General features: G+C 57.0%; 3 protein-coding genes across 5 annotated transcripts; 2 read left to right on the plus strand and 1 right to left on the minus strand.

The window, feature by feature from the left end:
* The first annotated feature begins 4,341 nt into the window (after nt 1-4,341).
* Nucleotides 4,342-12,926, plus strand: LOC116789540 (GDP-L-fucose synthase-like). Its single transcript, XM_032693474.1, has 11 exons — nt 4,342-4,458; nt 6,094-6,243; nt 6,954-7,068; nt 7,267-7,395; nt 7,472-7,545; nt 7,746-7,879; nt 8,005-8,069; nt 9,594-9,660; nt 9,738-9,817; nt 9,923-10,022; nt 12,406-12,926. The coding sequence occupies exons 2-11, from the start codon at nt 6,104-6,106 to the stop codon at nt 12,459-12,461; spliced, it is 960 nt and encodes a 319-aa protein (XP_032549365.1). The 5' UTR covers nt 4,342-4,458; nt 6,094-6,103; the 3' UTR covers nt 12,462-12,926.
* A 127-nt stretch (nt 12,927-13,053) lies between these two features.
* LOC116789522 lies at nt 13,054-17,609 on the minus strand. Of its 3 annotated transcripts, XM_032693450.1 has the most exons (9): nt 17,531-17,609; nt 16,974-17,081; nt 16,746-16,889; nt 16,498-16,668; nt 16,328-16,412; nt 15,083-15,162; nt 14,816-14,913; nt 13,326-13,396; nt 13,054-13,225 (listed from the first exon to the last, which is right to left on the minus strand). In XM_032693450.1, the coding sequence occupies exons 1-9, from the start codon at nt 17,592-17,594 to the stop codon at nt 13,063-13,065; spliced, it is 984 nt and encodes a 327-aa protein (XP_032549341.1). In that variant the 5' UTR covers nt 17,595-17,609; the 3' UTR covers nt 13,054-13,062. The 3 variants fall into 3 exon arrangements, with proteins under 3 accessions (XP_032549341.1, XP_032549331.1, XP_032549322.1); XM_032693440.1 differs by lacking the exon at nt 17,531-17,609 and having other exon boundaries at nt 15,101-15,162; nt 16,974-17,401; XM_032693431.1 differs by lacking the exon at nt 17,531-17,609 and having other exon boundaries at nt 16,974-17,401.
* A 1,578-nt stretch (nt 17,610-19,187) lies between these two features.
* Nucleotides 19,188-27,640, plus strand: LOC116789545 (pyrroline-5-carboxylate reductase 3-like). Its single transcript, XM_032693488.1, has 6 exons — nt 19,188-19,321; nt 21,405-21,469; nt 23,315-23,494; nt 23,816-24,028; nt 24,124-24,216; nt 27,296-27,640. The coding sequence occupies exons 1-6, from the start codon at nt 19,240-19,242 to the stop codon at nt 27,476-27,478; spliced, it is 816 nt and encodes a 271-aa protein (XP_032549379.1). The 5' UTR covers nt 19,188-19,239; the 3' UTR covers nt 27,479-27,640.
* Nucleotides 27,641-27,652: the final 12 nt, after the last annotated feature.

The following is a 27,652-nucleotide window of genomic DNA, read 5'->3' on the forward strand; positions in this document are numbered from 1 at the left end:
ATCCTTTCTCCCACCCCAAACACCTCCAGTCCCTCTTACACCATCTCCCCTCACAGACACGTCCTAGCACCACCCACACAATGGGTGTCCCCTCCTGCTCCAAGGACCTTGGGGAACCCATGCACGCTGTCCAGCTCACCACCCACCCTTCTGTGGGGTCCTCAGCTCACCCAGCTCTGGCTCCTTGTTGCACTGTCCCTCTGGCTGCACACTCCCCATTCCTCCTGCCTGGGAGTCCCCTGGCCAGGATCTCACCCTGTTGTGGGTCTTCAGCTGATCCCTGGTGGAGATGCCCTGGCCACCATCCCCTGCTCACTGCAGGGCCCCACAATGACCCATTTAGGGGGTCTCTCCACCACCAGCCTCCCTCTCCAGGGGCCCTGCATCACCTATTCACGTGACCCCAAGCCCCCATCCCTCTGCTCTCACATCCCACAGCAAGTCCCCTTTGTGAGGTCACCGTCACTGGGGATTCCTCAGGCACAGCCTGGAGACCTTGGAACCAGGGGCAGGGACAAGCCTGTGACCCTGCTGGGAAGATGAAGCTTCTGAGAGCCTGCACTGTCACATTCCCTTGGGCCACCTTCCTGCCTCTCTGCCTTCCAGCTTGGGTACTGAAACATGGAGTTTTAGGTCATAAAGATCTTTGGCTGCCCCAAATTGCTTCTCACCAGTGACGTTCTCTCTTTCTCCTCCTTTGATGTGCTTATTTTTTCTCTGTAAAAAGGCTTCTGGCAAACAGGTGAGCTCTGGGCTGACACAGGAGCTCGCAGTCTCCAGGGCTGATGACAGCACTAAAATATTCATCAAAAGCCAATTAAAATAACATCTCTGGAGCAGCTGGAATGCACAGAGCTCCACACACAGCTGGATTCCAGTTTGGTTCAAAGAGGAAGCGTTTGGTGAGGAAAAAAGCCCTTCTCTAAAACCAGAACTAAACACCACCTGCCTCTTTGAAAGGAAAGAGGGAATGGGTTTGGATCTGTTTTTATTTCTTGATTTAGTGTAAACAGCACTGCAGAGAAACCTCGTTGGCCTCGTTGACCAACTTCAGCTCATCCTAAAGTCAAGCCTAACCAACAAAAGGACAAAATTAAGTAATCCGTGTTCTTGCAGTCGCTCACCTTGGAGTTCATCCAGCTTGACATCAACCCTTGGACTGGAATGGGGGCAGGATTCCTCCTCCCTGCAGCCCTGCGACGTGTCTGAGCAGCCAGGCCTGGCGGGGTGTCTGCCTCGCCCCTGGGGTGTCTGCCTCACCCCAAACCTGTGCCAGAGACGCTCGTTTTGGGCACCGTCAGCTCACACGGGTTCAAGGGAGCACTGGGAGGAGGCTCAGATCCACGTTGCCCACATTCCTCTCTCCCATCCGCCCTGGGAAATCCACGGCCTCTTCCCAGTTCTCTCCTCCCCATCCTTAGGAGACACCAAGCAGTGGGATGTGCTGGAGGACACCCTCCAGGTGGCACCTCTTCCAGTGTCTCTCCCAGTGGGATTCACATCCACCCAGCACCCGGAACAATTCCAAACCCCATCAGGGAGAAGTGGAATGTTGGTCTCCCTCCTTTAAGAGGCCTGGACTTGACCAAACCCAAAATGATGATGACAAGGACATTGCCATGCAGCAGCTGCTCCCAATTCCATGAATTGTGAGTCTGGGAATATCTGTGGCCACCACTGTCATCCCCATCCCATCCCATCTCTCCGTGTCTCTGCAAAACTGTCCCATGTTTTTGGATAATTCCCGTTGCCAAAGGGCTGCACGCTGGTGGGAAGCAACCCCCAATCCCTACAAAAACTGGCACAGGCTCTGCTGCAGGACAGGACCTGGAAAGAGGGTCACTGGGAGTTAAAAAAGAGCCACAAAGCTGGAATTCTACGGGAGAGGGATGCTCAGAGCTGGGGGGATGTCTCACCTGGGCTCCTGGAGCTGCAGCCACAAAGCCCCATCCTGAGCCAGCTTCCACCTGGGATGGGCTGCACCCGGAATTCCATACCCACCTGCCCCACTTTCCTGGGAGGGATGGGGAGGGCAGAGCAGGGAGTGGGGCTGGACCCAAAACCCAACCAGCCCCAGAGAAATAGGTCACCACGGGGAAGCTTCGTTTTGGGAACGACGCGTCAGGCGGAGCGGCAGGACGGCATCTCCGATGGGATCTGCCCGAGCCACTCGAGCTTCGTCCTGCTGGAAGGTCCTGAGATGTCCTCTGGGTTACACAGACGCCCTGCCCAGATGAGCTAATGGGTCTGCTCCAGGCTTTCATCCTTGAATCCCAAGACCTTGTGAGATGCTATCTGGGTTGATATTTGATGAGCAAGCGAGTCCTGCTCCATCCTGTGCAGTCACCGCCACTTCAGCCCTTTCCCTTGTGATCTTCCCTCGTGCTCCAATGTTTCTTTGGTCATTAGCTCTGGAATTAACATATTTAAGCCTCAAAAATTACCATATTTAATGCAGCACCGCGGTTATTTGGGTGCTGTCGCAGCAGCTCTGGCTGCGCCACCTCCCAGCGATTCCTTGGCTGGAACAGGGGTTATTCCTAAATAGTCTCCAAAGGAGGCAACAGGAAGGTCTTATCCTCCCACCAACACCTGGAAAACCTTCCTTGGTTTTTCTGTCTCATCCCTGGAAGTTCTCAAGGCTGGGTTGGACAGGGCTCGGAGCAAACTGGTCTAGTGGGAAGAATGAGATGATTTTGAAAGGTCCTTTCCAACCCTAAACCCTTTTATTCCATAATTTTACCACGGAGTGAGGTAGAAATGTGGATTGTGACTCATCCCAACATCCACGTGAGGTTTTTTTCCTGCCAAATCTCGGTGTCTCATGGAAGACGCAGGACAGACATGGAGAAGGAGCTTCAGTGCTCCTTCCTCGGCTCCCCGTGGGAGATCAGCCAGGGAATCCCGTGGCATGGAAGGGGGGAATAAAACCAGGACTGAAGTCACTCCTGGGAGTGGGATTTTGGAGTTGGGAAAGGCCTGGGAGAGGTGGGAACTCAGCCAGCTGGGAATGAGGACGGACACTTCCATGGGACACAGGGATAAGAGTGACATCTTTTAACGTGCAGGGGGAAAGAAATTACACCCCCCCAGATTCCAAGAAAAGGGTCCCCAAGGATTCAGCTTTCCCTGAGACTTTCCCAAAGGAAAAGGGCACATTTCCAGGTCTCACCCGGGAGAGAAGGAAGGAAAAAGCCATGATATTCTACTACTCCTCTACACTGGAGCCATCCAGGGCTTTGAGGGAGGGGAAAGTGGGAATTCCTGGCTGGGTCTCCCTTAATTCCACTTTCAGATTCTAATTTAGAGTAAAGACCCTGCCTTTCCCTCAAGGAAATCCCGAAGGAAATGCCGGTTGGAAGTGGGGGTGAGGGGGGATGCCTTACAAACCCTCCCCCACCACGGGAAAGCTCTGCTCACTTTTAATCTCAGCTTAAGTGCATTACAGATGATTAAAATCTGTTCTCATCAAAATCCCCTTTGACGAGCCCCTTTGGGGGAAGGGGGGAAACTGGGCACCCCTTTTCCCTTCCCTGAGCTCCCTTTTCTGCCCCTGCACCCCCTTCCCTGCCTCTGCTCCCCTTCCTGTTCCTTCCTTGAATCCCTTTCCCTTCCCTGCACCTCCTGCCCTGAGTCCCTTTACCTGTCCCTACACCCCCTTGTAGCCCCTTCCCATCTCCCCTTCCCTGTCCTCTCACCCCCTTTTCCTTCCCCTGCACCCCTTCTCTTCCCACTTCCCTGCACTCCCCTTCCCTCTCTTGCATCCCCTTCCCTGCCCCTGCACCTCGTTCCCTTCCCCATTCCATGTTCATTGCCCACCCTTCCCTTCCCTTCCCTTCCCTTCCCTTCCCTTCCCTTCCCTTCCCAAACCTTCCCAAACCTTCCCAAACCTTCCCAAACCTTCCCTTCCCTTCCCAAACCTTCCCTTCCCAAACCTTCCCTTCCCAAACCTTCCCTAACCTTGCCAAACCTTCCCTAACCTTGCCAAACCTTCCCTAACCTTCCCAAACCTTCCCTAACCTTCCCAAACCTTCCCTTCCCTTCTCAAACCTTCCCTTCCCTTCTCAAACCTTCCCTTCCCAAACCTTCCCTTCCCAAACCTTCCCTCTCCTTTTCCCCGCTTTTTTCCCCTGCACCCTTCCTTCCTTACACCTCCTCCCCTTAGCCCTCTTCCCTTCCCTGCACCCTATTCCCTGTCCTTGCACCCCATTCCCTGCTCCTGTACCCGGGCAGGGACTACATTTCCCGACAAGCCACGCGGCAGAGCCCGGTGACGGCAGCGGAAGAGGACGAACCCAGCCGAGCACCCTCCGAGCCGACCCGAACCCAGCCGAGCGCACCCGAACTCACCCGAGCGCAGCCGAACCCCCTCCGAGCCAACCCGAGTAGTCCCGAGCGCAGCCGAGCACCTCCCGAGCGGTTCCGAGCGCAGCCGAGCGGCCCCGAGCGCAGCCGAGGGTGAGACGCGCCCCCCGCCCCATTAAAGGGCCATTTGGGGGTTTAGGAGCACCCCCAAACTGGGGGGTCGGGGGGGAATAGAAGCGGGAGGGGTCCCCAAAGTGGGGGGGCAGGAGGGCAGGGGGGTGGGAGGTTCGGGGTTGGGGGGGGGGGGGGGGCGCAGCGGGAGGAGGGGGGTGCAGGAGTGGGATTTGGGGGGCAGAGGGGATCAGGACAGGGTGCAGAGCTGGGATTTGGGGTGCAGGGCGCACACCTGGGTGCAGACTTGGTTTTTGGGGTGGAAACCTGGGGTTTGGGGTGCAGGGGAGGTTTGGGGTGCGGGCGTGGGTGCACAGATGGGATTTGGGATACAGGGAGCGCACCTGGGTGCAGGCTTGGTTTTTGGGGTGGAAACCTGGGGTTTGGGGTGCAGGGGAGGTTTGGGGTGCACGCGTGGGTGCAGAGCTGGGGTTTGGGGTGCGGGGGAGTTTTGAAGTGCACACCTGGGATTTGGGGTGCCGGGCTTAGTGTGGGGTGCCGATCTTGGGCTCGGCTTAAGGGGTGAGGTCTGCATGTAGACCTGGGATTTGGGGGTGCAGGGGAGGCATGAGGAGCAGAACTGGGACTTGGGGTGCAGAAGGAGACCTGGGGTGCAGGGAGGGATTTGGGGTGGGTGCAGGGAGTTATTTGAGGTGCAGCCCTGGGGGTGCAGGAGAAGACTTGGGGTGCAGGGAGGGATTTGTGGGGGCAGCCCTGGGGGTGCAAGGGGAGATTTGGGGTACAGGAGATGATTTAGGGGTGCAGGAGACGATTTGGGGCAGACCCCTGGGAGTGCAGGAGGAGATTTGAGGATGCAGGGGGTGATTTGGGGGTACAGGGTTGATTTGGGGCCCAGGCATGGGGGTGATTTGGGGGTGCAGGGGGTGATTTGGGAGCACAGGGGTGATTTGAGGGTGCAAGGGGAGATTTGGGGCCCAGCCCTGGGGTTGATTTGGGGATGCAGAGGTGATTTGGGGCCCAGCCCTGGGGGTGATTTGGGGGTGCAGGGGGAGATTTGGGGGTACAGAGGGTGATTTGGGGGTGCAGGGGTTGATTTGGGATGGCAGAGGTGGTTTGAGGTCCAGCCCTGGGGGTGATGTGGGGGTGCAGGCGTTGATTTGAGGGTGATGGGGGTGATTTAGGGGTGCAGGGGTTGATTTGGAGTCCAGCTCTGGGGTGATTTGGGGGTGCAGGGGGTGATTTGGGGTCCAGCCCCGGGGTGATTTGGGGGTGCAGGGGGTGATTTGGGGCCCAGCCCTGGGGGTGATTTGGGGGTGCAGAGGGAGATTTGGGGGTGATTTTGGGGTGCCGAAGGTGATTTGGGGGTGATTTTGGGGTGCAGGGGTTGATTTGGGGTTGATTTGGGGGTGATTTGGGGCCCAGCCCTGAGGCTGCAGCCGCCCCTCCCACTCGTCCCAGGTGTCCCCACGTGGCAGGTCTGGCCCCGGGCCCGGGTGCCACCACCCGGGTGCCACCTCTGCTGTCCCCACCTGCTGACTGCGGGTGCCACGTCAGAACCCGCCCCTCCCCTCCTCTCCCCTCCCCTCCCGCTTCCCTTCTCCCACAAACACCCAAAAACTCCCCCAGAAAATGCCCCCCCCCCGTGTCCCCCTGCAGGACCTGGGCCATGACAGAGGTGACCAAGCGCATCCTGGTGACGGGGGGCACCGGCTTGGTGGGAAAAGCCATCCAGAAGGTGGTGGAAGATGGGGAGGGGCGGCCGGACGAGCGCTGGATCTTCGTGTCCTCCCGGGACGCCGACCTGACGTGAGTCGGGATATTTTCCTCGGGATCCCCCACAACCTGCTCTGGTAAACCCCAAAATATCCCATCCCAGGATTGGGTTTTGCCTTGGAAACCCCCCCATTCTGCCATCAAACCTCCCAAATTTCCTACACCAGGATTGGATTTTTTCTCAGAAACCCCACAGTCTGCTCTGTTGACCCCACAGAACCCCCTAAATTTCCCATCCCAGGATTGGGTTTTTCTTTGGAAATCCCACAATCTGCTCTGTTGACCCCACCAACCCTCCAAATTTCCCATCCCAGGATTGGGTTTTGCCTTGGAACCCCCCGCAGGTCTGCCACTGATCCCCAAAATTTCCCATCCCAGGATTGGCTCTTTTCTTGGAAACCCCCCAGTCTGCCACCAAACCCCCAAATTTTTCCTCCCAGGACTGAGATTTTCATTGGAAAAGTCCTAATCTGCTCTGTTGACTTCACTGAATCCCAAAATATCCCAGCCCAGGATTGGGTTTTTCCTTGGATTCCCCTCCCAGGATTGGGTTTTTCCTTGGATTCCCCTCCCAGGATTGGGTTTTTCCTTGGATTCCCCTCCCAGGATTGGGTTTTTCCTTGGATTCCCCTCCCAGGATTGGGTTTTTCCTTGGATTCCCATCCCAGGATTGGATTTTTCCCTCGGAAACGCCCTGACCTGCTCTGTTGACCCCCCCAGAGCCCCCAAATTTCCCATTCCAGGAGCAGCTCCGAGACCAAGGCCCTGTTTGAGAGGCACAGGCCCACCCACGTCATCCACTTGGCCGCCATGGTCGGGGGCCTCTTCAAGAACATCCGCTCCAACCTGGATTTCTGGGTGAGCACACAGAAAACTGGCACCATCGGGATCCCTGGGATGGGGGCTATGGGGACGCAGGGATAGGGGGCTTGTTCTGATTCCACAGCCAAGAGTTTTGGTGGCTCTGGGAATTATTAACGAGCCATCGCTCACCGGGCAACGAAGGGATTTGGGGAATCTCCATCCCATGATCCCGACAAATCTCTCCTTTCCCAGAGGACAAACATCCACATCAACGACAACGTCCTGCACTCGGCCCACGAGATGGGGGTGGAGAAGGTGGTCTCCTGCCTCTCCACCTGCATCTTCCCAGACAAGACCACATATCCCATTGACGAGACCATGGTGAGCGCTCCCGTCCCCGCACGACATTCCAGGGAACGTCCCTTCCCCGCTTAACGCTCCGCTCCCGTATTCCCAGATCCACAACGGACCCCCTCACAGCTCCAACTTCGGCTACTCCTACGCCAAGAGGATGATTGACATCCAGAACAGGTGAGGGAGGGACACGCAGGAGCCCCTTCCCAAGGTAGAAGCACCCCTTGGTTATCAAGGCAGCAGGAATCTCGTGGGATTCCCGGGATTTAAACGGCGCCGGGGTGGAAGCTGGGGAGAGATACCTGGGATCAGTACTGCTGGCTGGGGTCTTGTGAGGCTGTTCCAGTGGCTGATATCCCGTCCCTGCTGCCATCCAGGGGTTATTCCGAGCAGCACGGCCGGTGCTTCACCGCCGTCATTCCCACCAACGTCTTCGGGCCGCACGACAACTTCAACATCGAGGACGGCCACGTCCTGCCGGGGCTCATCCACAAGGTCCACCTGGCCAAACGTGAGGGTGGCAGGACTCCTGGGGGGGGGGGGGTGGTTTTTGGGAAGGGAGAGGGGTTGGGAGGGGTTTTCCAACTCTCCACCTGCTCCGCGAGGTGGTGACAGCCGCGCTCCTTCCTCCCACAGAGTCTGGCTCCGCTCTGACCGTGTGGGGAACGGGAAAGCCCAGGAGGCAGTTCATCTACTCCCTGGTGGGTGGGGCCTTGGGAAGCAGAGAATGGGGCTGGAAAGGCTGGAATGGGACCTCAGAGGGGTCTGCGGCTGCCTGGCTTGTCCTGGGCCATTCTCAGGGTTGGTTCCCTTGGGATGGGAGGGCAAAGCCAGGAGACAGTTCCTCATCTACTCCCTGGTGGGTGGGGCCTTGGGAAGCAGGGAATGGGGCTGGAAAGACTTGTGGTGGGACCCCAGAGGGGTCTGAGCCTGCCTGGGACATCCTTGGGGTTGGGTTCGCTTGGGATGGGAAGGCAAACCCAAAAGTGCATCTACCCCCTGGGGTGTGTGGCCTTGGGAAGCAGGGAATGGGGCTGGAAGGGCTGGAATGCGACCCAGAGGGGTCTGAGTCCTCCCGGTTTGTCCTGGGCCATCCTCGGGGTTTGTTTCCCTTGGGATGGGAGGGCAAAGCCAGGAGAGAGTTCATCTACTATTCCCTGGTTTGGGAAGCAGGGAATGGGGCTGGAAGGGCAAAGCCAGGAGACAGTTCATCATCTGCTCCCTGGGGTGTGGGGCCTTGGGAAGCAGGGAATGGGGCTGGAAAAGCTGGAAGGGGATCCAGAGGGGTCTGAGTCTGCCTGGCTTGTCCTGGGCCATCCTCAGGGTTTGTTTCCCTTGGGATGGGAGGACAAAGCCAGGAGAGAGTTCATCATCTGCTCCCTGGTGGGTGGGGCCTTGGGAAGCAGGGAATGGGGCTGGAAAGACTTGTGGTGGGACCCCAGAGGGGTCTGAGCCTGCCTGGGACATCCTTGGGGTTGGATTCGCTTGGGATGGGAAGGCAAACCCAAAAGTGCATCTATCCCCTGGGGTGTGTGGCCTTGGGAAGCAGGGAATGGGGCTGGAAGGGCTGGAATGCGACCCAGAGGGGTCTGAGTCCTCCCGGTTTGTCCTGGGCCATTCTCGAGGTTGGTTCCCTTGGGATGGGAGGGCAAAGCCAGGAGACAGTTCCTCATCTACTCCCTGGTGGGTGGGGCCTTGGGAAGCAGGGAATGGGGCTGGAAGGGCTGGAATGGGACCCAGAGGGGTCTGAGTCCTCCCGGTTTGTCCTGGGCCATCCTCGGGATTGGTTTCCCTTGGGATGGGAGGGCAAAGCCAGGAAAGAGTTCATCTACTATTCCCTGGTTTGGGAAGCAGGGAATGGGGCTGGAAGGGCAAAGCCAGGAGACAGTTCATCATCTGCTCCCTGGGGTGTGGGGCCTTGGGAAGCAGGGAATGGGGCTAGAAAGGCTGGAATGGGATCCAGAGGGCTCTGAGTCTGCCTGGCTTGTCCTGGGCCATCCTCGGGATTGGTTTCCCTTGGGATGGGAGGGCAAAGCCAGGAGAGAGTTCATCATCTGCTCCCTGGTGGGTGGGGCCTTGGGAAGCAGGGAATCAGGCTGGAAAGGCTGGAATGGGACCCCAGAGGAGTCTGAGCCCACCTGGTTTGTCCTGGGTTGGGTTCCTTGGGAATGGGAACGCTGGGAACAGCAGTGACCCCCCCAGGGGTTGTCTGCTCTTCCCCCCAGGACCTGGCCCGGCTCTTCCTTTGGGTCCTGCGGGAATACGACGAGGTGGAGCCCATCATTTTGTCAGGTGAACCCCTCCCCCAGACCTCCCCCGTCCATCCCCTCTCCACGAGAGAACAGCCATGATCCCATCCTTCCCCGCAGTGGGAGAAGAAGACGAGGTGTCCATCCGGGAGGCGGCGGAGGCCGTGGCGGAGGCCATGGATTTCCGGGGAGAGCTCCTTGTATCCTTCACCCGGGAGGGCTCCGAGGGGGAATCCCACGCTCCACCGGGACACGGTGGCGGCAAAGCAACGCCCGTTTTCCCTCCTTAATCCCTGCCATCCCAGTTTGACCCCAGCAAGGCCGACGGGCAGTTCAAGAAGACGGCCAGCAACGCCAAACTCCGGCGGTACCTGCCCGGCTTCCAGTTCACTCCCTTCAGGAAAGGTGAGGTGGGGACATGGAGGTCCTGCCTCTGCCAGCCTTGGGGGCATCAGGGTGGTCCATCCTTTGGGATGATGGTGGTGGAACACTGGCACGGGGTGTCCAGGGAGGTTGGTGGTTTCTCCGTCCCTGGGAAGTGTCCAAGGTCAGGTTGGATGGGGCTTGGAGCAAGCTGGGATAGTGGGAGGTGTCTCCTTGCACGGTGGTTGGATGAGATGACCTGAAAGAGTCCCTTCCAACCCAGCCCATTCCATGATTCTATGAACAAAATCCGTTCCCAAATCCCCAAACCCATCCCATGATTCTGACCAAAATCTGTCCCCAAATCCTCAAACCCATCCCATGATTCTGACCAAAATCTGTCCCCAAATCCTCAAACCCATCCCATGATTCTGGGACCAAAATCCATTCCCAAATCCCCAAACCCATCCTATGATTCTGACAAAAATCCATTCCCAATCCCCAAACCCATTCCATGATTCTGAACAAAATCTGTCCCCAAATCCTCAAACCCATCCCATGATTTTATGACCAAAATCCAGTCCCATTCCCAAAACCCATCCCACAATTACATGATGAAAATCCAGTCCCATTCCCAATCCCATCCCATGATTCCATGACCAAAATCCATTCTCAAATCTCCAAACCCATCCCTTGATTCTGTGACTAAAATCCATTCCCAAACCCCCCAACTCATCCCATGATTTTATGACCAAAATCTATTCCCAGTCCCATCCCATGATTCTGTGACCAAATTCTGCTCCTCAAACCCCCGACTTATCCCATGATTCCCTGACCAAAATCCATTTTCAAATCTCCAAATCTATCCCATGATTCTCTGACCAAAAATCCATCCCAAACCCATCCCATGATTTTATGACCAAAATCTATTTCCAGTCCCATCCCATGATTCTGTGAGCAAAATCTGCTCCCAAATCCCCAAACCCATCCCATGATTCCATGACCAAAATCCATCCCAAATCCCATCCCGTGGTTCTCTGACCAAAATCCTTTCCTAATCCCCAAAGTCATCCCATGATTCTATGACCAAAATCCATTCCCAAATCCCATCCCATGATCCTGTGACCAAAATCCATCCCAAACCCCCAAACCCATTCCATAATTTTATGACCAAAATCTGCTCCCAAATCCCCAATCCCAGCCCATGATTTTACAACCAAAATCCATTCCTAAATTCCCAAACGCATCCCATGATTCTCTGACCAAAATCCATTCCCAAATCCCCAAACCCATTCCATGATTCTATGACCAAAATCCATCCCAAATCCCCAAACTGATTTCATGATTCTATGACCAAAATCCATTCCCAAATCCTAAAAACGATTTCATGATTCTATGACCAAAATCCATTCCCAAATCCCAAAAACGATTTCATGATTCTATGACCAAAATCCATTCCCAAATCCCAAAAACGATTTCATGATTTTATGGCCAAAATCCATTCCCAAATCCCAAAAACAATTTCATGATTCCCTGACCAAAATCCATTCCCAAATCCCATCCCATGATTCTGTGACCAAAATCCATTCCCAATCCCCAAACCCATCCCATGATTCTGACCAAAATCCAGTCCCAAATCCCCAAACCCTTTCCATGATTCTGACCAAAATCTGTCCCCAAATCCTCAAACCCATCCCATGATTTTATGACCAAAATCCAGTCCCTTTCCCAAAACCCATCCCACAATTATATGATGAAAATCCAGTCCCATTCCCAATCCCATCCCATGATTCCATGACCAAAATCCATTCCCAATCCCCAAACCCATCCCATGATTTTACAACCAAAATCCACTCCCAAATCCCCAAACCCATCCCATGATTCCATGACCAAAATCCAGTCCCATTCCCAAAACCCATCCCATGATTCTGTGACCAAAATCCATTCCCAAATCCCCAAACCTATCCCATGGTTCTCTGACCAAAATCCATTCCCAAATCCATCCCATGATTCTGGGACAAAAACCCACTCCCAAATTTCCAAACCCATCCCATGATTCCATGACCAAAAATCCATCCCAAACCCATCCCATGATTTTATGACCAAAAGCCACTCCCAAGTTCCCAAACCCATTCCACGATTCTGTGACCAAAAGCCACTCCCAAGTTCCCAAATCCATTCCCAAATCCCCAAACCCATCCCATGATTTTATGACCAAAAGCCACTCCCAAGTTCCCAAATCCATCCCATGATTCTGTGATCAAAATCCATCCCAAACCCATCTCATGATTCTCTGACCAAAATCCCTTCTCAAATCCCCAGTCCCGTCCCATAATTCTGGGACCAAAATCCCTTTCCAAACCCCCAACCCCATCCCATTTTATGACCCAAAATCCATTCCCAATCCCACCTTCTCCCTCCGCAGCCGTGAAGGAAACCTGTGCCTGGTTCGACGCCAACTACGCCGACGCCAGGAAGTGACGGCACCGGGATCACCGGGATCATCCTCTTCCAACTCAGGGTTGTCCTTTGCTGGGGCAGAGGACGGGGCTGGGGGGGTGACAGGGACAATTCCAAAGGGAAAAAAACCAGGAGCCCAGGGAGCAGCTCCCACATTCCTGCCCCGTGCCGGGAGCGGCGCGGGACGCCCAGGGCAGGGAGGGGCGGGAAGGTCGGAGTATCCCAAAGGGATCCCAAATTAGGTGGTAGGAAGGAGCCACCATGGTGGTGTCCAAGAGGAGGGTGAGCTGTTAATGAGCTGTGCTAATTACCTGGAATTAGGCCTAATAACGGGAAGGGCATCGGGATTCCACGGCACAGGGATGGCAGCCAAGGGATTCGCTGCTGGCTCCTGGCACATGGGGATGATCCCACGGGATAAGGGGGGACCAGAGTGGGAAAGACTCCAGCTGGAAATGTGGCGTTTATTAAAATATATGCAAATAACCAAATATATGCAAATAACCTAAAACTGGCGGGACGAGGAGCCTCTGCCCTGAACCCACATCCAACGGCATCCATGTGTTCTCCACCGGGATCTGGGAGAGCCAAAAAAAAATTAAAAAAAGGGGTTTAAAAGCCCTCAGGGAGGGGGTGGAGGGTCAAAACCAGGGGGTGAATCCGTGGCCAAGCTGCTGCCAGAGGCGTGGATGTGGCACAAGTCCTTCCCGGGAATGGCTTTCTTCCGGCATCGCTGCCCGGCCCTGGTGAGCGCCCGGCACGGGGAGCGTGGGGACAGCAGGGACCTGCAGGGGACACACCCGTCAGACCCCCCAGGAGGCCACAGCCCACGCTGGGGTGACACCAGGCCCTGGGGAAGGGACAGCCTGGGTGGTCGGAGCTCACGTGGTGGCCCTTGGGATGCAAGGATTGGGCTCCCGGCGCTTCCCGGCGTCCGTGACCGGCTCTGGCGTCGCCTGGTTGGGGAAGAAGGGGTTTAAGAGGCCCTTCCAACGCATCCTGTGGTTCTGTGGCCAAAATCCACTCCCAAATCTCCAAATCTATCCCATGATTCCCTGAGCAAAACGCACTCCCAAATCCCCAAATCTATCTCATGATTCCCTGACCAAAATCCATTCCCAAATCCCTAAATCCATCCTATGATTTTATGACCAAAATCCATTCCCAAATTCCCAAACTCATCCCCTGATTCCCTGATCAAAATCCATTCCCAAATCCTCAAACCCATCCCATTATTTTATGACCAAAATCCATTCCCAAATCCCCAAACTCATCCCATGATTCCCTGACCAAAATCCATTCCCAAATCCCCAATCCCATCCCATGATTCCCTGACCAAAATCCATTCCCAAATCCCCAATCCCATCCCGATTCCCTGACCAAAATCCATTCCCAAATCCCCAAACCCATCCTATGACTTTATGACCAAAATCCATTCCCAAATCCCCAAATCTATCCCATGATTCCCTGATCAAAATCCATTCCCAAATCCCTAAATCCATCCTATGATTTTATGACCAAAATCCATTCCCAAATCCCCAATCCCATCCCAATTCCCTAACCAAAATCCACTCCCAAATCCCCAAACCCATCCTATGATTTTATGACCAAAATCCATTCCCAAATACATCCCCTGATTCTATGACTAAAATCCACTCCCAAATCCCCAATCCCATCCCCTGATTCCCTGACCAAAATCCATTCCCAAATCCTCAATCCCATCCCCTGATTCCCTGACCAAAATCCATTCCCAAATCCCCAAACTCATCCCATGACTTTATGACCAAAATCCATTCCCAAATTCCCAAATCTACTCCCAAATCCCCAATCCCATCCCCTGATTCCCTGACCAAAATCCATTCCCAAATCCCCAAACTCATCCCATGATTTCATGACCAAAATCCATTCCCAAATCCCCAAACTCATCCCATGATTTTATGACCAAAATCCATTCCCAAATCCCCAAACTCATCCCATGATTTTATGACCAAAATCCATTCCCAAATCCCCAAACTCATCCCATGATTTTATGACCAAAATCCATTCCCAAATCCCCAAACTCATCCCATGATTTTATGACCAAAATCCATTCTCAAATCCATCCCATGATTCTGTGACCAAAATCCATTCCGAAATCCCCAGTCCCATCCCATGATTCTGTGACTGAAATCCATTCCCAATCCCCAAACCTATCCCATGATTCCATGACTAAAATCCACTCCCAAATCCCCAATCCCATCCCCTAATTACCTGACCAAAATCCATTCCCAAATCCTCAAACCCATCCCATGATTCCATAACCAAAACCCATTCCCAAAGAGCAGGTTTTTGAGGGACAACCCCAATTTGGGGACATCCCATCCAGCACCACTTACCCCACGTGAGCTCCGCGTTGCCCTCCGGCCACCAGGAACAGGTGACACCCATCCTACGGAGCCGGGAATGTCCTGGGGCTGCTCCGGGTACGAGGGCTCTGGAAGGACATGGAGACACCTCCCAGTGCTCCTAGTGGAGGTTGGGGACACTTGGAATGGTGCCACGTGCCCTGGCAGAGCTTGGGGACTCTCTGGGATGACACTGGATGGGGACAGTGGATGGGGGGACATGCCAGGGCTTTGGATCCGTGTCCTGGATCCCCACACCTCCCACAGCGTGGTCACCTCGCACGCAGCTCATCTCCATCCTGTCCAGCTCCTCCTGCAGCAGCTCCAGGTCGCATTCCCTGCGTGGGAAGAAGGAAAATCGGCTCCTGTGTCACCACCACCATGGTCTGTGAGCAGCTCTCCAGTCTCTCCACCCCCTTCTCCGAGCAGGAACAGGGCAGGGAGCTGGGATGAGGTGCCTCAAATCTGTAGGGAAGCCACCAAGATGTCCATCAAGGTGGACAATCGAGGTGTGTCCTGTCCCTTCCTGGGAACCTCTGCCAGGAAGCTCCAGGATGGGGCATCCAGGATGGGACACCAGGGATGGAACATCCAGGGTGGGACATCCAGGGTGGGACACCCAAGCAGAAACAGGTGCCCAAAATCCATAGGAAAGCCATCAAGGTGTGTCCTGTCCCTTCCCAGGAACCTCTGCCAGGTGGCTCCAGGATGGGACACCAAGGACAAGACACCAAAGATGGGACACCCAAGCAGAAATAGGTGCCCAAAATCCATAGGAAAGCCATCAAGGTGTGTCCTGTCCCCAGGAACCTCTGCCAGATGTCTCCAGGATGGGACACCAAGGATGAGACACCAAAGATGGGACACCCAAGCAGAAATAGGTGCCCAAAATCCATAGGAAAGCCACCAGGATGTGTCCTGTCCCTTCCTGGGAATCTCTGCCAGATGGCTCCAGGATGGGACATCTGGGAGGAGACATCCAAGCAGAAACAGGGTAGGGAGCTGGGATGAGGTGCCCAAGATCCATAGGAAAGCCATCAAGGTGTGTCCTGTCCCTTCCCGGGAACCTCTGCCAGATGTCTCCAGGATGGAATATCCAGAATGGAACACCAAGGATGGGATTTCTGAGCAGAAATAGAGCAGGGAGCTCAGGTGAGGTGCTCAAAATCCATGGGAAAGCCACTCGGATGTGTCCTGTCCCTTCCCGGGAACCTCTTGCCAGGTGGCTCCAGGATGGGACTTCCAGGATGGGATACCAAGGATGGGACATCTGAGCAGAAACAGGGCAGGGAGCTGGGATGAGGTGCCCCAAATCCATAGGAAAGCCATTAAGGTGTGTCCTGTCCCTTCCTGGGAACCTCTGCCAGGTGGCTCCAGGATGGGACATCCAGGATGGAACACCAAGGATGGGACTTCCAGGACGGGACATCCAGGATGGGACGCCCAGGACAGGTCCCACTGGCTCCCAAGGGTGCCACGCCCACCCCCTCAACCCTCTCCTACCTCTCTGGGGTGGAGGTGAGCCGGTGAGGGGGTTTTTCCTGGGAAACCACCGGCTGGATCCCTCTGGATGCCACCAGCCATTGTCCTGCAGGACAACAGGAGGGTGGGAGAGAGCAGAGCACCCCCAGGGTGGTGTGTCCCCATCCAGGCTCCCCCACATCTGTCCCCACCTGCCACAGTAAGGACCAGGAGAGCGGAGAGCTCCGGGATTCCGAGGGCTCTGGAAGCCAGGAAAAGGAGGAGGAGGATCACCCAGAGCAGCGCCAGCACCAGGAGAAGAACCAGCAGCGCCGAGTAGGAGCCGGGTGGGATGAAGGTGGAGGTGGCACTTGGGCTCTGACCTGTGGGATGGGGTGGAAAAACCTGGAATTGGCACCCACTGGCTCCCATCCGCGCTCCAGCCCCTATTCCCGCTCACCATCCGGGTTGGGAACGGCCTTGAGGTGCTCCAGGTGGTTTTCCAGCCGGCTTCGTGAGTCCTCCAAGGCCTCCAGCGTCAGCTCCAGGCTCTGGTTGAGCCTCTGCAGCTTCTCCATCACCTCTTGAAGGACCAGGGCACTCTCTGCGGGTGGGAAAGATGGATACGGAGGTGGGATGAGCCTGGGAAAGTGAAAAAAGCTGGGAATGGGGTTTGCCGGGTTCCCACCTCGTCGGGGATAAACATCCCGAGGTCTTTCCTGCTCCTGAGGGAGGTGGGATGGGAAAACCTGGTGTCCTTCCCGGAGCTCTGCGGCCCCCCGGCTTCTCCCATTCCCTGTGGAGGAGGGATAAGAGGTTGGATCGACCCCAAGGTGAGACAGGGGGATTCTCAGCATCCTTGGATCAATCCCAAACCCAGGGGGATGTCTCAGCATCCTTGGATCAATCCTAAGGTGGGACAGGGGGATGTCTCAGCATTCCTTGGATGAATCCCAAAGCAGGGGATATCTCAGCATCCTTGGATCAATCCCAAGGTGGGATATGGGGATGTTTCAGCATCCTTGGATCGATCCCAAAGTGGGACAGGGGGATTCTCAGCAGCCTTGGATCAATCCCAAGGTGGGATATGGGGATGTCTCAGCATCCTTGGATCAATCCCAAGGTGGGATATGGGGAATTCTCAGCACCTTGGATCGATCCCAAGGTGGGATACGGGGAATTCTCAGCATCCCTGGATCAATCCCAAGGTGGGGGATGTCCCAGCATTCCAGAGCCGGCTCGTACCCATCCGGTGGGCAACGTCCTCCAGGAGCTGGACCACAGGGGTCTCATCCAGTGCCAGCCTCATCCAGGTCTCCCACAGCTCCTCCTGTGGGAAATATTCGGGAGGTTGGTGATGGAGGGTGGCCCCAAACCCCCTCCTCGTCCCCTATGGAGGTGCCCACAGACACCCCAAAACGAGCCCTCAGCCCCTGGGGTGCTCCCAGCGCAGGGTGGGGGCCCAGAGAGGGGGGAATTTGGGGTGAAAGGGATGAAAAAAGAGTGTGAGAACCCCCCCAGAACTTGACCTTCATGCCCCAAAAACCACCCCCACACCGAGAAAGGCGGTGCCCTAAATTTGGGGGATCCCCATAGTCCCAGGGATGACCAAGGGTGTCCTATAAGGAGAAGAGGGTGGGAACCCCCCCCCAAAATCTATGGACAAATTTGGGGACACCCCCCCCCCCCCCAAATCTGGGGGACCAATCCCACTGAGGGGACCATCCCATAGTCCCAGGGGTGCCCATGGGGGTCCCGTGGGGAGAAGAGGGCGGGAGACACCCCCCATCCCCACAGACAAATAGTGGGACCCCCGTCCCAAATTTGGGGGACCCCCCCCATAGTCCAGGGGTGCCCATGAGGGTCCAATGGGAAGAAGAGGTTGGGAAACCCCCCGCATGCCCACGGACAAACTGTGGAACCCCCCACCCCAATTTGGAGGACCCCCCCATAGTCCAGGGGTGCCCATGGGGGTCCTATGGGAGAAGAGGGTGGAAAACGCCCCCCCCACGTCCATGCCCAAACTGTGGGACCCTCCTCAAATTTGGGGGACCTCCCCACAGTCCAGGGGTGCCCATGGGGGTCCTATGGGAGAAGAGGGTGGGAAACACCCCCCCAATGCCCACGGACGAACTGTGGGACCCTCCCCAAATTTGGGGGATCCCCCATAGTCCCAGGGGTGCCTATGGGGGTCCCGTGGGGAGAAGACGGTGAGACACACCCACCCCAATTTGGAGGACCTCCCACAGTCCCAGGGGTGCCCAAGGGGGTCCTATAGGGAGAAGAGGGTGGGAAACTCCTCCCACGCCCACGGACAAACTGTGGGACCACCGTCCCAAATTTGGGGGATCCCCCATAGTCCCAGGGGTGTCCCAGGGGTGCCGGCGTGGTCCCCTGGGGAGAAGAGGATGGAAAACACCCCCTCAAATCGATGGACCCACCCCACTGAGGGGACCCCCCCATAGTCCCAGGGGTGCCCATAGGGGGTCCTATAGGGAGAAGTGGGTGGGAACCCCCCCTGCGCCCACGGACAAACTGTGGGACCCCCGTCCCAAATTTGGGGGACCCCCCATAGTCCCAGGGGTACCCGCGGGGTCCCGTGGGGAGAAGAGGGCGGGAAACCCCCCCGAGCACCCACGGACAAATCTGGGCGTCCCACCCCACCGAGCGACCCCCCCCCCCGCTATTCCCAGATGTCCCGAGGGCTCCGCCGAGCACCCTGGGGGGGGGGGGACACATATCGCGACCCGTCGGGGACCCCCCTCAGGACCCCCCCAACCAACCACGTGGCGGCCGCGCGCCTGCGCAGATCCCGCCCTCGGCTAAGCCCCGCCCCTTTATAGGTGGCTCCACCAATAGGAGGGAGGGGCGGGGTGGACAGGGTCATGGAGTGGGCGTGTCGATGTGGGCGTGGCCTCTACGAGGGGGCGTGTCCCGCGGCGGGCCCGGGAGCGATGGAGGAGCCGCCGCTGTGGGTCGGGTTCGTGGGCGCGGGGAGGATGGCCGGGGGGCTCGCCCGGGGGCTCCTGCAGGCGGGTACGGCCCGGGGGGGGTCAGAGGGGACCCTCAGCCACGGGGAGGGGAGGGGGCGTGGGGACAGACCCTCCCTCGTCTTGCCTCCGCGTGTCACTGTCACACGGGGAGGGGACATGGGGACAGTGCCGGTCTGGGGATGTGACGGGTCACTGACCCACGGGGAGGGGACGTGGAGAGAGTCCTGGACTGGTCCCTCACCCGGGGGCAACTGGGGGGGGTCCCCTCCCACGGAAATGGGAGGGGACATGGGGACAGCCCTGTCCTGTCCCCCTCCCCGGGGTCCCTCTCCCCCAGTCCTGATCTGGCACCTCCACGGGGGATCTGGAGGGTCTCTCATGCGCGGAGGTGGGAGGGGACACGGGGACAGGCCTGGGCTGGAACCTCCCCGGGGGGCCTGAGGGGTCCGTGACACGCTGAGAGGGGACATGGGGACAAGTCCTGGTCTGGCCCCTCCCTCGGGGTCCCTGCCATCCCCCCAGGGTCTCCGACCTTCAGTACAGGGACATGGGGACAATCCCGATCTGGAACCTCCCCGGGGGATTTGGGGGGTCCCTGATCCCCGGGGAGGGGAGGGGACATGGGGACATGAGGACAGACCTGGTCTGGCCCCTCCCTCGGGGTCCCTGCCATCCCCAGGGTCTCCGACCTTCAGTACAGGGACATGGGGACAATCCTGGTCTGGCTCCTGCCTGGGGGATCTGGGTGGTCCCTGATCCACTGAGAGGGGAGGGGACATGGGGACAGACCTGGTCTGGCCCCTCCCTCGGGGTCCCTGCCCTCCAGTACAGGGACATGGGGACGGTCCTGGTCTGGGATCTGCGGCGTCCCTGTCCCATAGGGAGGGGAGGGGACATGGAGACAGCCCTGTCCCCCTCACTAGAGTCCCTGCCCTCCCCCGTTCAGGGACAGGGGGACAGCCCGCTCGTGGTCCCTCCCCCGTGTCCCTGACCTCCAGTGGAGGGACATGGGGACAGCCCCGACCTGTCCCTCTCCTGGGGTCCCTGCTCTTCCTGGTGTCCCTGCCCCACAGATCAGTGGGGACATGGGGACATCCCTGTCCTGCCCCTCTCCAGGGTCCCTGGTCTTCCTGGGATCCCTGTCCCACAGATCAGTGCAGGGACATGGGGACAGTCTTGCCCCCTCCCTGGTGTCCCTGTCCCACAGATCAGTGTGGGGACATGGGGACATCCCTGTCCTGTCCCTCTCCCGGGATCCCTGCTCTTCCTGGGATCCCTGTCCCACAGATCAGTGCAGGGACATGGGGACAGTCCTGTCCTGCCCTATTCCCCTGGAATCCCTGCTTTCCCTGTCCCACACATCAGTGCAGGGACATGGGGACAGTCTTGCCCCCTCCCTGGTGTCCTTGTCCTATAAAACAGTGTGGGGACATGGGGACAATCCTGTCCTGTCCTATTCCCTTGGAATCCCTGCTTTCCCTGTCCCACAGATCAGTGCAGGGACATGGGGACATCCCTGGCCTGCCCCCTCCCTGGTGTCCCTGTCCTATAAAACTGTGGGGACATGGGGACATCCCTGTCCTGTCCTATTCCCCTGGAATCCCTGCTTTCCCTGTCCCACAGATCAGTGGGGACATGGGGACATCCCTGTCCTGCCCCTCTCCCAGGATCCCTGCTCTTCCTGGGATCCCTGTCCCACAGATCAGTGCGGGGACATGGGGACAGTCCTGTCCTGTCCTATTCCCCTGGAATCCCTGTTTTCCCTGTCCCACAGATCAGTGGAGACATGGGGACATCCCTGTCCTGCCCCTCTCCTGGGTCCCTGCTCTTCCTGGGATCCCTGTCCCACAGATCAGTGGGGACATGGGGACATCCCTGTCCTGCCCCCTCCCTGGTGTCCCTGCCCCACAGAGAGTGGGGCCCTTCCCTCCTCCCCGGGTGTCCCTAATTGTCCCCGTGCTGTTCCCAGCAGGATCCATCCCCATCCCCCTTTAGTCCCACTGGGATCCTGCAGGGACTGGGGGAGGGAATCACATCCCTGTGGAGCTCAGGGGGGTCCCCCCCACCCTGGGACTGCCCTGGGTGCTGAGGCCCCTAATCCTGACCCTGTCCCTGCGTATCCCAAGGGAAGGTCCCGGCCGGCAACATCCTGGCCAGCGCTCCCTCGGATAAAAACCTGGAAGCTTGGAGGGTGAGTGGGGCCTTTTCCCCCTTTTCCCACCCCTTTGGCTCATCCTTCCCAGGTCTGGATGAGATCCAGGCCCAGGACCCCGAGCTGTGTCCCTACATCCGTGTCCAGGGGGGCTGGGTTTTGGGGTTGTTGTGGTTTAGGGTGCTGGTTTTGTGGGTGCTGATTTTGGGATTGCTGGTTTTGGGGCTTCTGGGTTTTGGGGTTGCTGATTTTGGGGTTGCTGGGTTTTGGGGTTGCTGATTTTGGGTTGCTCGGTTTTGGGGTTGCTGATTTTGGGATTGCTGGGTTTGGGATTGCTGGTTTTGGGGTTTCCAGGTTTTGGGGGTGCAGGGTTTGGGGGTTACTGGGTTTGATGGGGTTACTAATTTTGGGGTTCCTGGGTTTTGGGGTTCCTGGGTTTTGGGGTTGCTGATTTTGGGGTTCCTGGGTTTTGGGGTTCCTGGGTTTTGGGGTTGCTGATTTTGGGGTTGCTGGATTTTGGGTGCTGGTTTTGGGGTTGCTGATTTTTAGGATGCTGGTTTGGGGTTACTGGGTTTTGGGGTTGCTGATTTTGGGGTTACTGAGTTTTGGGGTTTCTGGGTTATAGGTAGGGTTGCTGATTTTGGGGTTACTGGGTTTTGGGGTTGCTGGGTTTAGGGTGCCGGTTTTGGGGTTGCTGATTTTTAGGGTGCTGGTTTTGGGGTTGCTGATTTTGGGGTACTGGGCTTTGGGGTTACGGGGTATAGGTAGGGTTGCTGATTTTGGGGGTGCCGGTTTTTGGGGTTGCTGATTTTTAGGATGCTGGTTTTGTGGGTGCTGATTTTGGGATTGCTGGCTTTGGGGTTTTGGGGGGTGCGGGGTTTTGGGGTTGCTGATTTTGGGGTTACTGGGTTTTGGGGTTACTGGGTTATAGGTAGGGTTGCTGATTTTGGGGTTACTGGGTTTTGGGGTTGCTGGGTTTAGGATGCTGGTTTGGGGGTGCTGATTTTGAGGTTAATGGGTTTTGGGGTTGCTGATTTTGGGGTTACTGAGTTTTGGGGTTTCTGGGTTTTGGGGTTGCTGATTTTGGGGTTACTGGGTTTTGGGGTTGCTGGGTTTAGGGTGCTGGTTTTGGGGTTGCTGATTTTGGAATTGCTGTTTTGGGGGATGCTGGTTTTTAGGGTGCTGGTTTTGGGGTTGCTGATTTTTAGGATCCTGGTTTGGGGTGCTGGGTTTTAGGGATGTTGATTTTAGGAATGCTGTTTTTGAGGTTGCTGATTTTGTGATTGCTGGTTTGGGGATGCTGGTTTTTAGGGTGCTGATTTTGGAGATGCTGGTTTTTAGGGTGCTGATTTTGGGGATGCTGGTTTTTAGGGTGCTGATTTTGGGGATGCTGGTTTTCAGGGTGCTGGTTAAGGGGTTGATGGGTTTTGGGGCTGATGGGTTTTGGGATGCTGGCTTTGGGGTTGCTGATTTTGGGTTTGATGGTTTTTAGGGTGCTGGTTAAGGGGTTGATGGGTTTTGAGGTTGATGGGTTTTGAGGTGCTGTTTTTGGGGTTGCTGATTTTAGGAATGCTGTTTTTGAGGTTGCTGATTTTGGGATTGCTGTTTTGGGGGATGCTGGTTTTTAGGGTGCTGGTTTTGGAGTTGCTGATTTTTTGGCTGATGGTTTGGGGTTGCTGATTTTGGGATTGCTGTTTTGGGGGATGCTGGGTTTTAGGGTGCTGGTTTTGGGGTTGATAGTTTGGGGGATGCTGGTTTTTAGGGTGCCAGTTTTGAGGCTGCTGGGTTTTAGGGTGCTGGTTAAGGGGTTGCTGGTTTTTGGGGTTGATGAGTTTTGAGGTGCTGCTTTTGGGGCTGTGACACCTCTCCCTGTCCCGTGGGCAGGAGTTGGGGTGCAGGACCACGCACTGCAACCTGGAGGTGGTGCAGAGGAGCACCCTGGTCTTCCTGGCCACCAAACCCCATGTGCTGCCGGGGGTCCTGGAGGAGATCCGGCCTGCTGTGGGCACCCACCACATCGTGGTCTCCCTGGTGGCCGGAGTCACCATCCAGACACTGCAGAGGGTGAGCCTCCTTCTCCTTCTCCTTCTCCTTCTCCTTCTCCTTCTCCTTCTCCTTCTCCTTCTCCTTCTCCTTCTCCTTCTCCTTCTCCTTCTCCTTCTCCTTCTCCTTCTCCTCCTTCTTCTCCTCCTCCCTTTTCCCCCCCGGCCCCACAGAGGACACACCCCCATGGCCTTGTCCCCACCCGGTTCCCCTCCCCTCCAGCTCCTTCCCCACCTCCCCCACTTCTCCCCCAGCCCCTCAGGGTGACCCCCCCCGGTGTTTGGGACACCTTTGGGTCCTTCCCGGCGCCATCTCCCCTTCTCCCATCCCGTCTCTCCGCAGCTGCTCCCACCCTGGACAAAGGTTCTGCGGCTGATGCCCAACCTGCCGTGCGTGGTGCAGGCGGGCGCCATGGTCTTCTCCCGGGGCAGCAGCGCCGGCGACAAGGAATCTGCTCTCCTGAAGAACCTCCTGTCGTCCTGCGGGCTCTGTGAGGAGGTTCCCGAATCCTACATCGACATCCACACCGGCCTCAGCGGCAGCGGCGTGGCCTACGTGAGCGCCGGGGTGGAATTCCCACCCCAGTGGGATGTGGGGGCTCTCCTCGCCCCCCTGGCTCACCCCAGATGTCCCCGTTGTCCCCCCCCCAGGTGTACCTGTTCGCCGAAGCCTTGGCCGAGGGCGCGGTGAAGATGGGAATGCCGGGAGCCTTGGCCGGCAGGATCGCGGCACAGACGCTGCTGGTGAGTTGGGAACGTGCAGCATCGTTCCCTTCCCGCCTTTCCCGTTCCCTTCCCGCCTTTCCCACTACCTTCCCGCCTTTCCCGTTCCCTTCCCACCTTTCCCGCTCCCTTCCCACCTTTCCCATTCCCTTCCCGCCTTTCCCGTTCCCTTCCCACCTGTCCCTCTCCCTTCCCACCTTTCCCACTCCCTTCCCACCTTTCCTGTTCCCTTCCCGCCTTTCCCGCTCCCTTCCCACCTTTCCCGCTCCCTTCCCACCTTTCCCGTTCCCTTCCCACCTTTCCCGCTCCCTTCCCGCCTTTCCCGTTCCCTTCCCGCCTTTCCAATTCCTTTCCCGCCTTTCCCGTTCCCTTCCCGCCTTTCCTGCTCCCTTCCCGCCTTTCCTGCTCCCTTCCCGGCTTTCCTGCTCCCTTCCCGCCTTTCCCGCTCCCTTCCCGCCTTTCCCGCTTTTCCTGCCTTTCCTGCTCCCTTCCCGCCTTTCCTGCTCCCTTCCCGCCTTTCCCGCTCCCTTCCCGCCTTTCCCGCTTTTCCTGCCTTTCCCGCTCCCTTCCCGCCTTTCCCGCTCTTCCTGCCTTTCCCGTTCCCTTCCCGCCTTTCCCGCTCTTCCCGCCCGGCTCTGGGCTCCACGACAGTCGTCGGGGCGAGGGAGGAGGTGCTGCTTTTGGGGTTGCTGGTTTTGAGGGTGTTGGTTTGGGGTTGCTGGTTTTGGGGTTGCTGGTTATGGGGTTGCTGGTTTTGATGGTGCTGGTTTTGATGGTGTTGGTTTTGAGGGTGTTGGTTTTGAGGGTGTTTGTTTTGGGGGTGCTGGTTTTGGGGGTGCTGGTCTTGGGGTGCTGGTTTTGAGGGTGTTGGTTTTGGGGTTGCTGGTTTTGGGATGCTGGTTTTGGGGTTGCTGGATTTGGGGTTGCTGGTTTTGGGGTGCTGGGTTTGGGGTTGTTGGGTTTGAGATGCTGGTTTTGGGGTTACTGGTCTTGGGGCTTTAGGTTTTGGGGTTGCTGGTGTTGGGGGTGCTGGGTTTGGGGTGCTGGGTTTGGGGTCCGGGTTTTGGGGGTGCTGGGTTTGGGGTGCTGGGTTTGAGGTTCCTGGTTTTTTTAGGATGCTTGGTTTGGGGTGCTGGGTTTGGGGTTGCTGGTTTTGGGGGTGCTGGTTTTGGGGTGCTGGTTTTGAGGGTGTTGGTTTGGGGGTTGCTAGTTTTGAGGGTGTTGGTTAAGGGGTGCTGGTTTTGGGGTTGCTGTTTCTCAGGGTGCTGGTTTTGGGATGTTGGTTTTGGGGTTGCTGGCCTTGGGGCTTTTGGGGTTCCTGGGTTTTGGGGGTGCTCGTTTTGGGAATGATGGTTTTGGGGTTGCTGGTTTTGGGGGTGCTGGGTTTGGGGTGTTGGTTTTGGGGTGCTGGGTTTTGAGGGTGCTGGTTTTGGGGTGCTGGGCTTGGGGTGCTGGGTTTTGAGGGTGTTGGTTTTGGGGTGTTGGTTTGGGATTTGCTGATTTTGGGGTTCCTGGGTTTTTTAGGGTGCTGGTTTTGGGGTTGCTGGTTTTGGGGTGCTGGTTTTGGGGTGCTGGGTTTTGAGGGTGCTGGTTTTGGGATGCTGGGTTTGGGGTGGTGGGTTTTGAGGGTGTTGGGTTTGAGGATGCTGGTTTTGGGGTTGCTGGTTTTGGGGTTGCTGGTTTTGGGGTTGCTGGTTTTAGGGGTTGCTGGTTTTGGGGTTGCTGGTTTTAGGGGTTGCTGGTTTTAGGGGGTGCTGGTTTTGGCATGTTGGTTTTGGGGTTGCTGGCCTTGGGGCTTTTGGTTTTGGGGTTCCTGGGTTTTGGGGGTGCTCGTTTTGGGAATGATGGTTTTGGGGTTGCTGGTTTTGGGGGTACTGGGTTTGGGGTTGCTGGTTTGGGGGTTGCTGGTTATGGGGGTGCTGGTTTTGGTTTAGCTGGTTTGGGGGTTGCTGGTATTGGGGCTTTTGGTTTGGGGGTGCTGGGTTTGGGGTGTTGGGGTTTGATGGTGTTGGTTAAGGGGTGCTGGTTTTGGGGTTGCTGGTTATGAGAGTGCTGGGTTTTGAGGGTGTTGGTTTTGGGATGTTGGGTTTTGGGGTGGATGGGTTTTCTGGTTGCTGTTTTATAGGGTGCTGGTTTTGAGGGTAGTGGTTTTGGGGTTGCTGGTTTTGGGGTTGCTGTTTTTGGGGGTGCTGCTTTTAGGGGTTGCTGGTTTTGGGGTTGCTGGTTTTGGGGTGCTGGATTTTGGGGGGGCTGGGTTTGGGGTGCTGGGTTTTGATGGTGTTGGTTTTGGGGTGCTGGGGTTTAGGGGTGCTGATTTTGGGGTTGTTGTTTTTGGGTGCTGGTTTTACGGGTTGCTGGGTTTAGGGGTTGCTGGTTTTGTGGTTACTGGTTTTTAGGGTGCTGAGTTTGGGGTCCTGGTTTTGGGGTCACTGGGTTTGGGGTTGCTGGGGGTTGAGGGTGTTGGTTTTGGAGGTGCTGTTTTTTCTTTTTTGGTTTGCTGGTTTTAGGGATGCTGGTTTTGAGGATGCTGATTTTAGGGATGATGGTTTTGGGGTTGCTGATTTTAGGGATGCTGGTTTTGGGGTTCCTGGGTTTTAGGGCTGCTGGTTTTGGGATGCTGGTTTTGGGGTTGCTGTTTTGGGGGGTGCTGTTTTTGGGGGGTGCTGTTTTTGGGGGGTGCTGTTTTTGGGGGGTGCTGTTTTTGGGGGTGCTGGTTTTGGGGCTGCTGGTTTTGGGGTTCCTGGGTTTTGGGGATGCTGATTTTAGGGATGCTGGTTTTGAGGATGCTGATTTTAGGGCTGCTGGTTTTGGGGGTGTTGGGTTTTGGGGATTACTGGTTTTGGGGTTGCTGATTTTAGGGCTGCTGGTTTTGGGATTGCTGGTTTTGAGGATGCTGATTTTAGGGCTGCTGGTTTCGGGACACCCCTCGGTGCGATGGAGGAGGTTCTGACTCCCCTCCTGCCTCCCTTCCCCTTCTTGGCCCCCCAAAAAACGAGGCCACCCTCAGAAGGCGGCGAAGGCCGATCCCTCACCACGGGGGCGTTGGGACGACGCTTCCCGGAGGGGTCAGATGTTTTGGGAGGTGCGCTTTTTTCCGTAGGGCGCTGCCAAGATGCTGCTGGAGACCGGGGAACACCCGGCAAAGCTAAGGGGGGACGTCTGCACCCCCGGGGGCACCACCATCCACGCGCTGCACCAGCTGGAGAAGGGAGCGCTCCGGGCCACCGTCATGAACGCCGTGGAGGCGGCCACCATCCGCGCCTGGGACATGGCCAAGGAGTAGCTGGCCCGGCTCTTGTCCCAGGAAGGGGTGATGGGGACCAAAACCGGCCTCTTCCAGGAGATCCTGATGCCCACGGGAGAAGCTGGAGGGGGGTGGGAAGGTGGCGTCGGGCGCGCGTTACCTCAGAGGGGCCGCGACCAAATAAACGTGGGCATGCGTGGCTCCTCCGGGTGC

The sequence above is a fragment of the Chiroxiphia lanceolata genome, chromosome 1, assembly GCF_009829145.1.
Source record: "Chiroxiphia lanceolata isolate bChiLan1 chromosome 1, bChiLan1.pri, whole genome shotgun sequence".
In the NCBI taxonomy this organism is placed as follows: Eukaryota; Metazoa; Chordata; class Aves; order Passeriformes; family Pipridae; genus Chiroxiphia; species Chiroxiphia lanceolata.